The sequence below is a fragment of the Corvus moneduloides genome, chromosome 3 (genome assembly GCF_009650955.1).
Source record: "Corvus moneduloides isolate bCorMon1 chromosome 3, bCorMon1.pri, whole genome shotgun sequence".
In the NCBI taxonomy this organism is placed as follows: Eukaryota; Metazoa; Chordata; class Aves; order Passeriformes; family Corvidae; genus Corvus; species Corvus moneduloides.
The window spans coordinates 100,445,459-100,461,326 of NC_045478.1; the positions used below are offsets into that span (position 1 = coordinate 100,445,459).

General features: G+C 37.9%; 1 protein-coding gene across 1 annotated transcript in view; it reads right to left on the reverse strand.

Moving 5' to 3' along the window:
- The window catches only part of USH2A (usherin), a 387,508-nt gene that overhangs the window by 92,100 nt on the left and 279,540 nt on the right, over positions 1–15,868 (reverse strand). The window contains 3 exon segments of the mRNA XM_032102996.1: positions 1,224–1,447; positions 6,625–6,846; positions 9,801–9,969. Of these exon segments, the coding sequence (XP_031958887.1) occupies positions 1,224–1,447; positions 6,625–6,846; positions 9,801–9,969 (615 nt within the window).

Genomic DNA, 15,868 nt, shown 5'->3' on the forward strand with positions numbered 1-15,868 from the left:
CAGCCATTTTTTTGCCTTGCATAAACTACTAATACAATGCATTGAGGAGCTGTAGCTGACTCATCACAATGCCTGGATTTTCTCTAGGAGAAAATTATTCAGTCTGAAAATGAAATTACATGAAAACCTTGACATGAAAACCTTGACATGAAAAGGAGAAGATGTAAGAAATATTTCTGTATTAACTTATCAGATGAATGACAAAGATATAGGAACACCTGCATATGGCAGGATGGGGTCTGCTTTACTTTACTGGTAAATTCCATGATATCTCTCTGATTTCCATATTGCAGAATTCACAATAAACAACTCTTTTTTTCTCCCTCACCCATTTTCTCTCTCTCTCTTATCATTAATATAAATACAATTTTATAAAAAGAATATATATATACATGTATTAGGTTTCCATCCTTTGAAATGTTCATTTTCTTAAACAGAAATTGTAATAACAATCGACAACATTTTTACAGCTCATGTATACCACCAAGATGCCAATTCTTGAAGATTTCTGTTGAATTCAACTTGGAATTGTCTCATGCTGATGCCTACAGTCACAGGTCACTCTTGGAAAAGACCAAATTAGCCATCCTGGCGTTTAGTTTACTCTGACATTAAAACAGAGTAAGAATAAACTATGTAATTCATTAGGTATGAAAGGACCTATCCTAGTACTGCTGAAATTTCTGCCAAAATGGCCACTGGTTTTCTGTAGGATCAGGATTAAGTCCATCATGAAATTGTCAGTTGCTTTTTTTTTTATTTTTGCCTTTTTTTTTTTTGGGGGGGGGGGGGGGGGGGGGGGGGGGGTTGGGGAATCATGTCCTACTGCCTGCCCAAATTGAAATGTTATAGCATTTTTATACTTCAGAACTGGCCAGTCCAATTTTAATTTCCACTTAATGAACATCATCAGAAACAGTGGTCACAGAATGGAAACTGGCTATACATGTCAGTCTTGTTAGTATGCCAGCTTTTAGCCACTGTACTAATCTGAAGTGCTGGGCAACACTTCACAGAGGCAGCTAATCATTATTAATTCCTTTAGAATTCATTGCAATAACATCAATCATGGCAAACTCATTCGGTATTAATATGGATGTAATGTGAAAATGAATAATGCACACAAGAGTTTTTATATTCCTATTTTAGAAAAATAGTTATGAACAGTGTATTTCTCTTTCCATCATCAAATCAGAGCTACCGAGAGATTTTCTATCAATTACCTTCATCATCATTCCAGCTGAAATCTTGTCAGAGCAAACATATTTCAAAGGATTATATCCAACTCCATTACAGCATTCTTCGTTCCTTGGAATAAGTTCAGTCTCACAGCATTTCACTGGCACTTGGTCATTCTTTCTAACATGTGCTAGGGACTCACCACTGGAACCTGAGCAGCATATGGTATCTGACTTATTCACGTACTCTTGCCCACAACAGAACATCCCTGAAACGAACAAACAAACAAAAGTATGTCTGAATATGAAATGAAAGTAAATAAATAGGTAAGGAAGGAGAAAGCTCACAATGCAATATATCTTGGCATAAACCCACGAGCAATTGGAATTATGCAGATTTAGCTGAAGTGAGATTAAATGCAAACGTGAGGTGACTGAAGTAAGTATCCTAACTCCCAGACTTACTGGAAACAATCAAGAATTAGAGGAACAAACAGGGTCCCCTACAATCAACATTCACCACTCCTGAACATTTTTAAGAACTTGCTGTGAAATACCACACCAATGCACGAGGTGCAGCAGGCTGGAGATGGATTGTTGATGAAAATTTCTTGTAGAACATAAAAACTGAGAAAGTTTTCCATGTACTTTCCATTCAGGTCTCCTTCATAGCCCCCTCACATGGGCAGTCTTTCAACAGTGCATCTTAGCATTCCAGAATTTATCACGTATTTTATACTTTAAAGTAGGGGTTCATATTAGGTACCTAGAACTGAATGGTCACTTGCAAAATACCCACAGTGAAGCTTCTGTCATCTAATACAAAGAATTACTCTTCAAGAAGTTGGTATCTAGATATAATTTGCATTTCTATAGTGGAATTGATAAGCTGCCAAAATTAATTCCACTGTCTTTTTTCTGGTTTTAATAATTTCATTTTTAAATTAAAAGCTCATCATAACCACTGCAATTTTCCACATATTCACATGAAATACCAGTGTTGAACCCAACACTACCTAAAGAAAAGGGTAAGTTTTAACGCAGAATCACACACTACAAACTCCTCTATAATTGGCAATGAAATGAATGTTATTCCTAATTGAACTGGAAAAGTATCACACAAAAAACAGGGCTGTGATATACTGTAACATCTACAAAGTAGTTTGTGTTTTGACGTAATTTCTGTCATATGTTGGCATTTAAAACATGTGCAAGAGTGGCCACTTTTTTCACTGCCATTTGTTGCAGCAAATCTCTCTTAGAAGTCATACATAATGAAAATTAATCTTTGAAGGTATGATCCTGCTAAAGCATTCAGAACATTTCATTCCAATCACTGGAATGACTAAAAATGGTGATGTTACTTGCATACTTTACCTTTTTTCAGGGCTGGTTCTATTCACAGCAATCCAACTGTGATCACCAGCTCTTCAAGAGGTAAAATATTTCCTCTTGTTCACACCCTTTTTCCAAATTGTCCTAGGATTCTACCAATTTTAAACAGAGAATTAATGCAGAAAATGACTCAATTCAATACTAATAAGCAACTCAGACAGCCCTAAGGGACTTCTGACAGGCAAACTAAAATTTTGATAATGAACTGTTTTTCTATTGAAACAAACAAAGCTGTATTCTTTCGCTGTGAACCTCATCTTTGTTTAACTGAATTAAATTTTTCAGCCAAGATTTCACTCACATAACAAGAAGTGACTCCCTTTCTAGTTTCTTTGGTAAACCATTACTTCTTTAATTATTATCAACCTTGTTCCAGTGTGATAAATTGCTAATTACTTAATACCCTAATCAGCGTTCATTCTTTGCACAGATAAACTGTGACAGCGCCATTAATTTAAATAGTAATTTCACTTAATGGCCAGAACGGCACACCAGATTTTTATGCAGCATTTTCTGAAGACTGCATCCATCACTGCAATATTCTGACATAAAGATGTCTGACGTGCACTAACTCACTTAGGGAGAGCAGATGTTGCAGAGCAGAGTTTGGTAGTAATTCCCAGAGTGCATCACTTCAGCATGAATGAGCTGCAAAGGCAGAGGTAGACAATCTTCTGAAACTGCATTGCATAGCCTCTGACCTTTCCTTAATTTATCACATGTAGCACTTGACTCCTGAACCTTGACACCTCAAATGTACAATTTTAAATATGCTCCAAGAAAAACAAAATAGGACCATGTAATATTGATGGATTGATTTGCTTTCTAAAAATCGCTTTATTCAATTGCTTAAGGATCCAGAAATTCCTATAAACCCTTGCTGAATTCAGCAAAATATCAAAATGTATGCTATTTGTTTGTAACTCAGTTGGAATGTGTGTGTCATATTTTATATATTTATGTTTCATAGGCATGCAATGCATTACAGCAAAAAGAAAATCCATGCGCTGGAAAAGATACTTCCTGCTAACACTGATTTCTGTCAACAATTATTTCATGTTCATCCCCAGCAACTGAAAAAATTTATAAACCTAGCTGAGTGATGAATTACTAATTTAGTAAATCTGCAAAACCAATGCTTTCAAAAGAGAAAAATGAGTATTAAAAGGCTTAGCCTTTGGAGCCAGAATAGAGGATCAACAAAATACAGAGCCAGTGTACATTGCAAACTACTCCAAAAATCCTTGGCTCACATGTGGGTATTGCAACTATTACAGATCAGGAACCACAACAGTACAAAGCATCATCTTTCATGAGTCTGGGATGTCAGTATAGAGGCATTAAAAGCAAAAAAAAAATAAAAACGACAGAGAGAGAAAATCCAAGAGTGGTTTCAGCAGACATTATCCTTTATAGCCAGAAATAGAGAACTTTGGATAATCACACTGCAGCAGTGGGGCTCAGGATGTGCATGTACACCACTGCCAGCCTTTGCCGGTAGGTGTCTCTATGGTCACCCCACTAAATAAGGCCAACAAGGGGCGAAAAAGGAAACCTAAGAAAAGAGAAATTAATAAATAAAGGGAAAAAACTACTTTGGGATGGACAAAACATCTCTTTTTGCAGGTCAGACTCTCTGGAAAAGGTATGCAATGGCAAATGAAAAAGTTCTATGATTCAAGCCCTTAAACCCACATTCAGAGCAAACCTGGGTCTAGACTGAGCAAAAAGACAGATTTTGAACTGGTCATGCAACAAAATGAGACTGCGTACAAGGCTTGCACTTTTAGTGATCAAGTTTTTCTTGTATGTCTTTTTTTGGAAGGACTTAAAGCTCTTAAACAAAAGCTTTAAATTTCACTAGATTTTTAGCTATGGCATTCATTGCCAAGTGCAAAACAGTGCTTCAGAAGCAATTCAGCTTTTGCATAAAGCCACCCTGTTACCTCTTCTCCTTTCAGACAATGAGATCAGCTTTCCAATTACCATATTCTTGCAAAATTCTACTTATCCATTTGCCAATGATAAGTAAATTATGTTTTTATGTAAGAGTATTTTCTCCATTAGAATCATTATAATAATTAGGATAGGGAGCAGGTAGATTTTTGTGCCTGGCTTGTGCATTTTCGTGATGTATTTAGCAAGGCTGAATTACTCCGAGAAATTAAGCAAAAACCAATTGAGCATGATCTATATGATATGATAAGAAACCACAACCTATGCTATACTTAATGCAAAAGAATATGATCTCTTTTCAACTGTGGTGCTAATTCATCTTTCAGACCTGTATTTGTGATCAGCTGTGTGCTGGCTCACAGCATAAAGTCCTCACAGAAAACCCCTGAGTGATGAAAAAAGCCACTGTTTTCTTTTTTAATAGCCAAAAAAATGTCATCCCAACCCATTCTTGAGAAAAAATAGTGTAAATGATTGAACGCTACAGGCTAAACATATTTTTAAAAGAGGGATATAAAGGTTTTTTAAATATATATATTTAAGGGAAAAAAAACTGTTAAGAATACATATATACTGAAATGAAGAACATAACTTTCATCCCAAGATACCTGTATTACACTCCTACACAACTCATCTGCCCAGAGAGAGCAGTAAAAACATAAACGCTACCCCAGCAGTTCTGTTCCAACAGCATCTGTTAATTCACTCCATTTATAAAATACATATTGACAAAGACAACTGAACTGGGACCAGGGAGATTTGATTTGGTGTGAGAAAGTCAATTCAATGTGATTTTGTTAAAGGGCTCCTGCAGGCAAATAAAAGAGTTTAAGTAATAAAGTACATAAAGAGATGTTTTATGAGCCAGCCCTGTCTTGTGGCAGCCGCACAATGCGCGGCTGTGCAAGAGGGCCTTGCTCAAAGCTGGTATTGTGAGCATGGATGCTGTAGATCAAGCACAATTAGGGATCACAGGGAGGGAGCTAAAATCATGCAAGCAGTGCTGCTCACAGCATACACACCATGAGTCACCACCGGAAGGGAAGGATAGCATGGAAACCACAGAAACCATGTCAATGCTCATCTGATTAACTTGTACTGACAGCCAGCACCCAACGAGGATGCTCCTAATACCACAGCCACTGAAGGATCCAGGCAATACAAAAAATGAGCTGAAGACAGAGCTTATTTCTTGGGGAAAGGAAGAGTTCAGCCTTCAGATCTGGATTCTTAGTTATACATTAAGATTCTTAGTTGTACAAGTAGAGGCTCGAACTGGCACACACCATCTGTATGCCAAGCATAGCTGGTATTAGACCTTCACTATTTCTGTGTTTTGTAATCTGGCTCCCCTTTGAGACCACAATAGTTTCTGAAGTCTTTCTGTCAGGCTGAGAAAGCCTAAGGCTGATGGGGTATAATTGGTCTATAATAACCGTGGAAAGAAAAGACACATGAAAATATCTGAATAGGTTTTGTAATAATACTTCCAATCTCTGCCATCATATAGTCACTGAGTGTTTTACGATGAAGTAAGGTTCAGATTGTACCTCTGAATGACGGAGTAATTTCCTGTTGTTTGCAAGAAATTAATGGGATACACCAGATGAGCCAGGGAGTAGTGCTTGGGATTAGTTTTTCTTAGCCTATAGAAGGTTTACCCCCATGAAAGGGATGAACACAAGGGAGGGACATAGACCACCAAGCAGATAGCATTGCAATCTTCAGTTTCCAGGTGACTAACCCCACATTTCCAGAGCAAATGGAAAATCCCTGCACTGGGATGCAGGGTGGGATAAGGTGGTCAAGCTAACTTCATTGAGAGGGGACTTTTTCCTGACTTGCATAAGGAAAGATCATTCATTCCTTTTGGATTGTCTGGTTTCTCCAGCCCCTGCAGCTTTTGCACAAAGGCAAAGAAGGGTACTGAGTGCTCAGCATTTTGTAGTACAGCAAAATAGGTGACTAAAGTGCAACAACATTTGAACAAATTGACACACATACTTTAAACCTGAGTGTGTAACTTCTGAACAGCTGGTGTCATAAGAGATTTACAAAGATTAAGACCTTTTTTTCTTGAGGACTTCTCACTTACCTGTGAGAGGTCTGTATGCAGTCCCTTTCTTTTCATCACCACAACAGACTGAGTCCATGCTTACGACCCTTCCACCACAGCACTGCTGATTGAAACTGTCATGCAGGGATCCACCACAGCAGATTTGATTGCCTGATGAGGAGTAAGGCATTCCCTGGCAGCAGGAGTCCCCAATTCCAACTGAAACTCTGTTTTCCTCTTCATTAGGACAGCATACTTCTCCTGTCAATATAAGAATTCAATTAAAGATTTTATCCATTTACAGCTCTTGAAATTCCTGAGAGGCTTTCATCAGATAGCAACAAGTCTGGGTTCACACAGCTTCATGTACAGAACTTTCCATGTGAAAGCATGGAACCACTTGGTACTTTAGAATGCAATAAAAGTATTATATTCATTTGTAATAATGATTAAAGAAATGTGAATTCATTAATTCAGGCCCAAGACCCTGTAAGATATCAAAACACAAGCATGACAGAGACAAAGCTGAGAAGAGCAATGAAAATAATGTCTGTACATATGACAATTCTACAGCTGAAAGCGTTTTGCAGTCGCAGCTACACAGTAAAGAGAACACATTCTTGCTGTGTTTAACAGAACCATCAGCCTACTTATCCTTGACAAAAAATTTTCTTGTCTCCTTCAAAATCATCCCAAACTTGTTTTGATGAATTAATTCACAATGCTTAAAGCATTTTTCATGTTTGAGTGTCGCTCAGGACTTCATCTCACAGAGAATTTAAGGATTAAACTCACTTTAAAAATTAAATACCACCATCACAATTGATGAACTTGGCTTCTACTTAAGCAAAATCTCAGCTTTTGCAGGAAAAGACCTTAGGATAAGACTGCCAATGAGACTGACACTGTAATGGTGGGGTGGGGTGGACTGGAATAAGCTATGGGCTATGAACAAAGTACATACTGCTATAAAGGATACAAAATTTTTGATAAATGGTAACAGTTTTCATTAACTAGTGTCTGCACTTGATCTGATTGAATGTTCTAATATTTTTATATTATTTTTCTGTGTTCCAATGTTTTCTGTGGCTCAAATGTCATTTGGAAGGAGGGAGTGATTTTATTTTGCTATTGAAGGTGGGTAGTAGAGTCGATTGAAGTATTCTGATTCCTGAATGTTAATCAAAGAAACGTGTTTTGATTTTTAAAACTCATCTTTCTCATTTCAAGCAGTATCTCAAGTTCTTTTCTTATGGAAGGTTGGGAATTAGAAACAGAGAGCTCTAAACTCAGTGCAGCTTTTGTTAGAAATAAAAATGTGCTGAGACTGTAACAGATGAGGGAGAACAGTGTTTTCCTTTCTCCCCACATTCCTTGCCAAAGCGGTGCCTGGGTGGTAGCAGCATTGTTTGTTCTGCCTCCCATCTTAGTTCTGGGAGGGATGTTTGCACTTCCTTGTGCACTACTGTTTCAGAAACTGAGATTCTGCCTTCCTAATTTGTAATCTTCATGCCTCCAAGCCCAGTGTGCTTCAGCACATCCTGAGCTATCGAGCTGGCCAAACAACATCTGGGAAATATGTATGCTTAGAGAGTTTCCTGTATAAATAACTTTATCAAATAATGTCAATAATAAACAAAAAAAAAGATGAGAACAAATTTTTAGAGTATAATAGATATAATCCATCTAGGTACTTCATCATATTTTCCTGCATTCCTCAGAAGCTAATTTAGTTGCTACACAGAGAAAGTATTAAAACACAGAATGTAGCTTACATCTATTGGAACTAAAACTATTTTTTTTAAAAGAACTATTAGACATAAGACACAAAGGATCAGTAACCTTCTCATTAACCTCTCAAAATGGGATCCATTCCAAGCTAGGCTTGAAAATGTTCTGCCTCTGAAAACTACTATGCAGTCTTACCAGTTAATTGTTATCCTTATCAAAGAATGACCCACATTAACACTTAGCTTGAGGTTATTAGCATATTTATAAAAATAAAAAAGAAAAAAGTGACCAACAGTGTTCATGTTGCTGCCCTTTAGAGTATAGAAAAATAATACAGCAATATACTTAAAAAAAATTCGTTTAAAATCATATTCAAATATTCACTGTTTCATGCTTGTGGACTGCTGTCTGAGCAAGAACTACATTCAGACATAAGACATTTTGTTCCACTGTGCTTTTCTTTCTTGATGTAAACAACATTAAGCTAGTTAACACAGACCACTGGATGGGGACAGAGGTCACAGTATAATCTCTCCATTTCAGTACATTGAGATTAATGAGGTCAGCAAAATACTCTTCTAGGGTTCTTCCATGTGATAGCATTTTTCTGATGACATCATGGAAGGCATTCTAATACTGTGATAGATGAATTACTTTTCAAAAGATCAGAACTTGGGATGTGCTGAACGTGTTGGCAAAATGTCAAGCATTTCTGAGCCTACGGAATGTGTGCCAGCTTGTGAGTAATGGAAGCACTTTAGCTCCTGACCTGACAATTGTCTACAAAGAGTTATATGCTCTGAACACTGCCCCCACAAAAGGGATCTCTCCTCCCCCTTTTTCTCCCTTTCCCCATCAACAACGACCCACCAACAAACTGGAAAACCGAACTCTGGACAGTAACACAGAAGCACCGTTTTGGCAAACTTCCCAAACCACCCTGAGAATAAGAAAAGGATAAATTACCATAAAGTTAATGCACGTGGGAGGTATACTTTGATGTGTAACATTAGTAGAAACAAAGGGTAGACAATGTAGAAACAAGTAGAAGTGACGAAATCCAGAATATCAACACCAAATGCTAACAATTGTTCCACAACAGAAATGGCTATGGAAAATCATGTGGGGTCAAGTCAAGCAGGGAACTAAACTTCACCACTAAATTGCCTGACGGTGTTCCTATTAAGCAGAACTGCCCTCCCCATTATGCAGCACTTACTGCAATTAAGTACAGTTTGGCATAAATTAGTTCTCTGGGAAATGACCCAATCATCAGGTTTCATCAATTAAGCCTTTCTTGTATAAACAGAGTGTACTGTGTTTAGAAGGCAAAGTGAGTGCAATTTTCACTGAACACAACTCTCAAAGGCATCTAGAAGTCTTGATAAATCTCACATTTATTGTTTTCATTCTCCTTGGTTTAACAAATATATCAACTTTGCTGTTTTGTTTCATTCAAGCAGTGGAAAGGAGCTGTGTCTTACCTACTAAAACTCTGGTGTAATAACCACCACAGCACTGATGTTTCGGTTGCACAGCATGTATCTGCCCACCACAGCAAACCCCTGGTGAATTAAGAATAAATGGAATGTACTTGTCCTCACAGCACTGGAAGCCAGGTTTATTGTCGTGCAGAATCCCATTACAACATACCTAGAAGTAGTAAAAAAAAAAAAAAAAAAAAAAGAAAATCAGTAAGGCAATATCTGTAAAACAGAACATAATGTGTTGTCTGGCAAAACAATGTATATGAAAACACGTATCCTAGTGCAGACACTAATATGACTGCAGTCAAATAAAATGTAACTTGGCTAAAATTCTGTGCCCTCCAGCATTATCAGACTTCAATAAACTACTGTGTATCTGACAGAATGCTGCTATTCTGTGGCCTTCAACCATACTGCACCTTAATAAAATAGTCCATTAATACGAATCATCTTCATGATTGCAGGCTGTTTAGTCTCTCAATGTGGAGTAGATTGCAATATGTGGATTTAGTCTACCATCACCTGACCCTTTTTTTTTCTTCCCAATTCTTGTTTATTTTTTTTTTCGTCATTTATGATGAAACCCTTACAACTGAAAAACAGTATTTCCCAATATGAGCTCTTGGGTTTTCTTTCACATAAAAATAAGTGGAATTTTTTTCTCATAGCGCACGATTGCTTACTTATGACCACAGTTCTTCAGACAAGGTGATCTCAAGAGAATAGTATTTATATAAGAATTTTTTTAAAAATAAAATTTATATGGAAATGAATTTTGAAAAGGCCTTTTAACTGTGGACTTCTTTCTAGGTGCTGTCAAGAAAATTATATGCTTGAACAATCAAATAATTATTTATACACTTACTCCTGTGTCAATGGAGTAGCAAACTGAATACCCAGCAAATCACACAGCACAGTCAGTAGGATAACCATAAAAATGGTAAACTTGGAATCTTTAGTCATTGCAACTTATACGAGCTTCTTGCAGCTAGACATGAAATGGAGTTGGCAGGAGAGCACAGATGTTAGAGCAGAGTTCCTCCTTTGTTTTCTTTTGAAATGGACCTCTTCCACTACTGACTTTCACCATGTCCTAAATCAGGTTAGCTTGGCAACAAAGAAAGGAAGTGTTCCTCTGAAGGATCTTTTGTTTACTTAGGTACTTTAACTACTACCTGAAAAAAAACTTTTAAAAATGTGTATTAATAGGCTCAGGGCATCTATTTTGCATTATAATTATAATGTTAATAAAAATATATACACACAAAATATTGTTTTTCTGATGTCATAAACTCTCTTTGACTTCAGATGGATGATGCTTTGTTTTGTTCACTTTTGAATGGCCATTATTCCATCACCCTTGGGAGTATTAGGTTAGGTTCTGAAGCTGCAATTTACAATACATAAACAACAGGTAACCCACAATTAACATGAGGTAGGACAGCAAAGGTTCCTGTTTCCTCATTATATTTTTAAGTTTTATAACCTTATATGCTTTGAATTGTGACACTTTCCAGCTTTTCCAGCACACTTTCCCCTTCAGCATCTGTTTTACACTACCAATGTATCTGCAATTTGTTCTTTTCTGTTCAGGAATTTTGTATCTCTGTAGGCCCTACTATATTATTTTGCTGTCCACTTTGTCACTGGTAATATAATCCAATCTATGAATTTAATTAACCTACTGTTCTTTCTTCCAGATCATTAGCTAAGATGTCAAATAAAACTCTGCTTTACATATCTTCCCTGGTTCCTAGCTTTTGGATATTTTATAATGACTGGCATGCACTCCAGGCTGAGTTTTTCTTCATTTACAATTGGCTCCAAAGAAACCTAAAAGTTTACCTGGTCTCTCTGTATTTCCAAGTCACTTAAAAGCATTCTGAAAAACACAAACCCAAGTTCTCTTGTGCCACTTTGCTCAGAATAGATCACCTTTAGCAACAGTTCTTGACATTTGTAAAAATGCCCTGTCTTATCCGTTTTACTGCAACCTGAGCTTGAGACACCAGTCGGAAATTCTGTACCTGCCTGAATGAAAAAAGGCCAAACACATGTTCCTCAGGCATTCTTGGTCCCAATTTGTGCCACTCAGGATTGTCTGGTGTCTCCCTCTGTGATCTGTCTGGCCCAATACCACCTTCTCTTTTCATGTATTTCATTTGTCATCCCATTTTTCATTTTTCATTCTTTTTAGTGATGGCCACCACTCAAATTTCACCTGAACGCAGTCTTTCCACCTTTCAGAGAAAGAAAGTTGCACATCTTTGGCTTTATCCAGGCTCAAATGCTTGAGCAGTCATTTTGCTTTCCATGAGATGCTTCTGGTTTTAAGAAATGTCACTTCTCTCATGAATCCTCCGTAGAAAGGGCTGCTCTGTGTATTTCACACCAACACTGGGAGAGCCATTTTAGTACTAACTCTACAGCATTCCGTTTGAAACACTGCTTGTAAGATCGCATTATTACTGGTGTCTCTCCTTTTCCTCCTCAATTCCCACACAAAATCCCCAGTTGTACATCCAGATGTGCTACAGTAGTTTCAGAAGCTACTTTCCCTTGTTAAAAATTACGTAAGATCCTCAGTATTTCTCAACAACCTATAGATAGTTTCCAAAGAGGGGTCCAGTCAGTTCTAAAACACATTCAGACTCTCATCTGGCATTGCCAAGTGATACAGTTGGTGCCATTATTATGTAGTTTCACAACATCCTCTGCAGTCAGCTGTAAATTTCTAAAGAACACTTTTTTGGCAGTCCTCTAGAGACACTATTTGCATCGGTATTCAGCCCAAGGATTCTGCATTATCAATCCATAAAAAAACCCAAACCCATTCAAGTAATGCTAAACTTGCGTCATAGAAAAAGAAGAAAATCAGATGGATTGAAAGTTGCAGTGGCAAAAGGTTATTATTAGCTCATCCTCTTACATCTAAATGTGACAGTCCCAACTGGGTGGTTCTATCCTGCACATGGAAGCAGAAGCCTTGGAGTGAACAAATACGGTGCCACCAACATTTCAGGCAGGTAGGAGATCTCACCCTTGTAAAGAGGGTCAAATGCTCAACATACACTTGGCAACCAGAGATCTTTACTCTCTATGAAGATGATACAAGATTTTCATCCTTAGCTGTCACAGAAGCCCTTAAAAGTATCAGGAACCTCACAAAGGAGCTCACAAATCAATCCTGTCATTCTCTTCCCACCCAAGCACATAGGGGGACTGTGATCCAGGAGCACAGGGACTGGGAAGGGCTGGGCACAAAGAAAGGCTTATTATGATGCCTGAGAAAGGCCCAGTCAGCCATGACACTAGCACTGAGTAATGAGATATCAAATCTGGCAGGCAGGCTTACACAATATTGTAACAATTTTTAAAAATACTCCAAACTTATCTATGCAACTCTCTTTTAATTACAAGTGTGTCATCCCTGATCCCTCTGCTTGCTGAAGACTTTGCTGAAGGATATTATCTGGCCTTATGGACACATGCCAGTTGAGCTAAGACTGATTTACTCAAATAAACAGATGTGCTAGGCAGCCATGTTTATCCTTCTTGTCAAACGCTTGCTGCCAGAGCCACTTTGTGAAATAGCAATTCACAAAACACTCTCAGGAATTCCTATTAGCTACAGGAGTTCATTAAAAATTTCTGCCTGTGGAGCAAACACCAGAGTAATGATTGACCCATCATGTTCTCATGTGAGAGGGAATATTTTAAATTAGCAAGGCTCATTCTTATTTTACTTAAATTATTTCTGAATCTATACAGACACCCTTTTTAGCTAAGCATACTTATAAATTTCTTTTCTCAAACTGTTGTTCTCTTTTGGTAATTGATACAGACTTAATCTAAAATCCATGAGCAGAAATTATTGTTACTCTGTTACAAATCACTACATATGATCTTCCTAAAATGAGTTTAATTTCCTGTCTTTCAGGTTTGTTATAACAAGAAGTGTGATATTTTTAAAGGTTCTCTAAGCCTTAAAGAACTTGAAAAGAATTTGCACAACATTGCTAACATTAATAGTAAATTTTGTATAAATATTGATGGCATACCTTTCACCAGTGTCAAGATGTGTTACATTTTATTGCTGGCAGCTTTTGAAGCTGGCTGTGAAGCGACTGTTTTGCTCCTCCTGTCCTTAAAAAAGAGTCCTGCTGGTGTTTTTAATAAATGGCACATTAATTACAATGAGTAAAGGGGTAAGCCTGTACTTCCTACTAATGTCAGTTATATTTGATTAGTTCATTAACTGCAGATTGATACAGCTTGTTGCACCTGAAAATAAAAAGTGCTGAAGCTGTGTTAACACCTTCAGTCAGGACCCTTTTAACCACTGATGTTCATACTCACAATGCAAAGTGAGCAGAAATTATTAGCCTTTATGCCACTCCTTTAATTACATTTTCACTGTACCTGTCTCATTATTTTCAGAGTTCACCTCAGGGTGTCAGTAACAACAGACAAACAGTTTGGTAGCTCCATGGATAATGCAGGAATGCCTTCCCTATTGATACTGAGATGATGCTACCTGATGGGTGAAGCTCAGGCACACTCCCTTAATTGAAGTACCTCTGCAATCCTCATGGTATGTGCTCTGTAAGCAGATGTCTCTTTTGAGACTTCACATATGGGAAGAGTTATGGATCACATCTTACTGAAAACAGCTACAGAAAGACCGACAATTTTGGCAACTTGGAAATACCCAAGCAGCACAGTTTGTTACTGTAAAAGGTACACGGGACACAGGGATCTTCCTGGCAGCAGACAAAATTCAACATCCCAGTGTATTTTCAGCTCTTCTGCAAAAATACACACACAAAAATATTTCTAAATTCTTTCTGTGCTCAAGAAATAAATCCATACAAGTCTGATTAAACACCAGGGTAAGAATACTAGGCTAAACAATACGTTAGCTTTATTTAAAATAACAAAGAATCCTCACACTGAAGCAGAAAACTGGATAAAAACTAGAAAGAAGAAGTAAGGATCTGATGCAAACATTATTTAGGATGGGAAGAATGTTTGGTCTTCACTGGGCTTAATATCGGGCCTGCATGAGCCCATGAATGTGCATGTACACATGTCCCTCCTAGTGAAAAGGTCACTTGCCCTTTTAGAGAATCCCCAGAAGGCTCAGAGCAAGTTGGTTTATTTGCAGAGCACAGTCCCAAGCACCGGATCCCAAATGCAGCACACACAGCAGTGCAGCCTGGCAGCCGGGCTGTTTTTCCACTGCCTTCCACACAGAGCTGCACCACTTGTCTGCACCCAGCTCAGCCAGTGTTGGATGAAGAGTCCCTGCATCCCACTCTGCTGCACACTGACAATACACCCTGGTACTTCTTTTACTGGAGTGGATTATATTTTGGCAATCTCTTCTGTAGCTGAATCATAACAAATCCCTCTTTTTCTGCAGTGCCTTACAATAGCAAGCCGATGATGCCAAATGTAATCCATAAATCCTTAAGGAAAGATTAGTAAATAACCAAAGACATATCTTGAAATAATTTTTGTACAAGAGGTCTGGTTTTCCTCTCACTTCATACTCATGAGTTCAAGAAAATTTCAAGAGGGAAATTAGATCCAGTTTTTGTCTTGTAAACAAGGTGCAATAAGTGACTTGAGCAAAAGTGAGAACTCCACAACCTATTTGTCGATTGGATCTATTTATATACAACTGCCTGCTTCTGCTGACCAGCCTATCATCAAATGAACCAAAAACTTCATTCTAGATCTGAACATTATTTAAGTTGCTCAGCATTTGATTCTCAGTGGTGTCTCTTCACATTTGGCTGTACAATGAATGGTGAATGGGCCAGGCTGGATGGGACTTTGAGCAACCTGGTCCAGTGGAAAGTGTGCCTGCCCATGGAAAGGGGTTGGAATTAGATGGTCTTTAACTCCCTTCCAACCCAACTTCCAACTCCCTTCCATTCTTCAGTTCTATGAAGTGCAGCTGGCACTGGGACAAGAGGCTTTTGGAACAAGTATATACTGATCAGTGCTGCTTTTCACTTCTGTCCAGCAGACTAGCAAATCCAAGGACCACAAACACC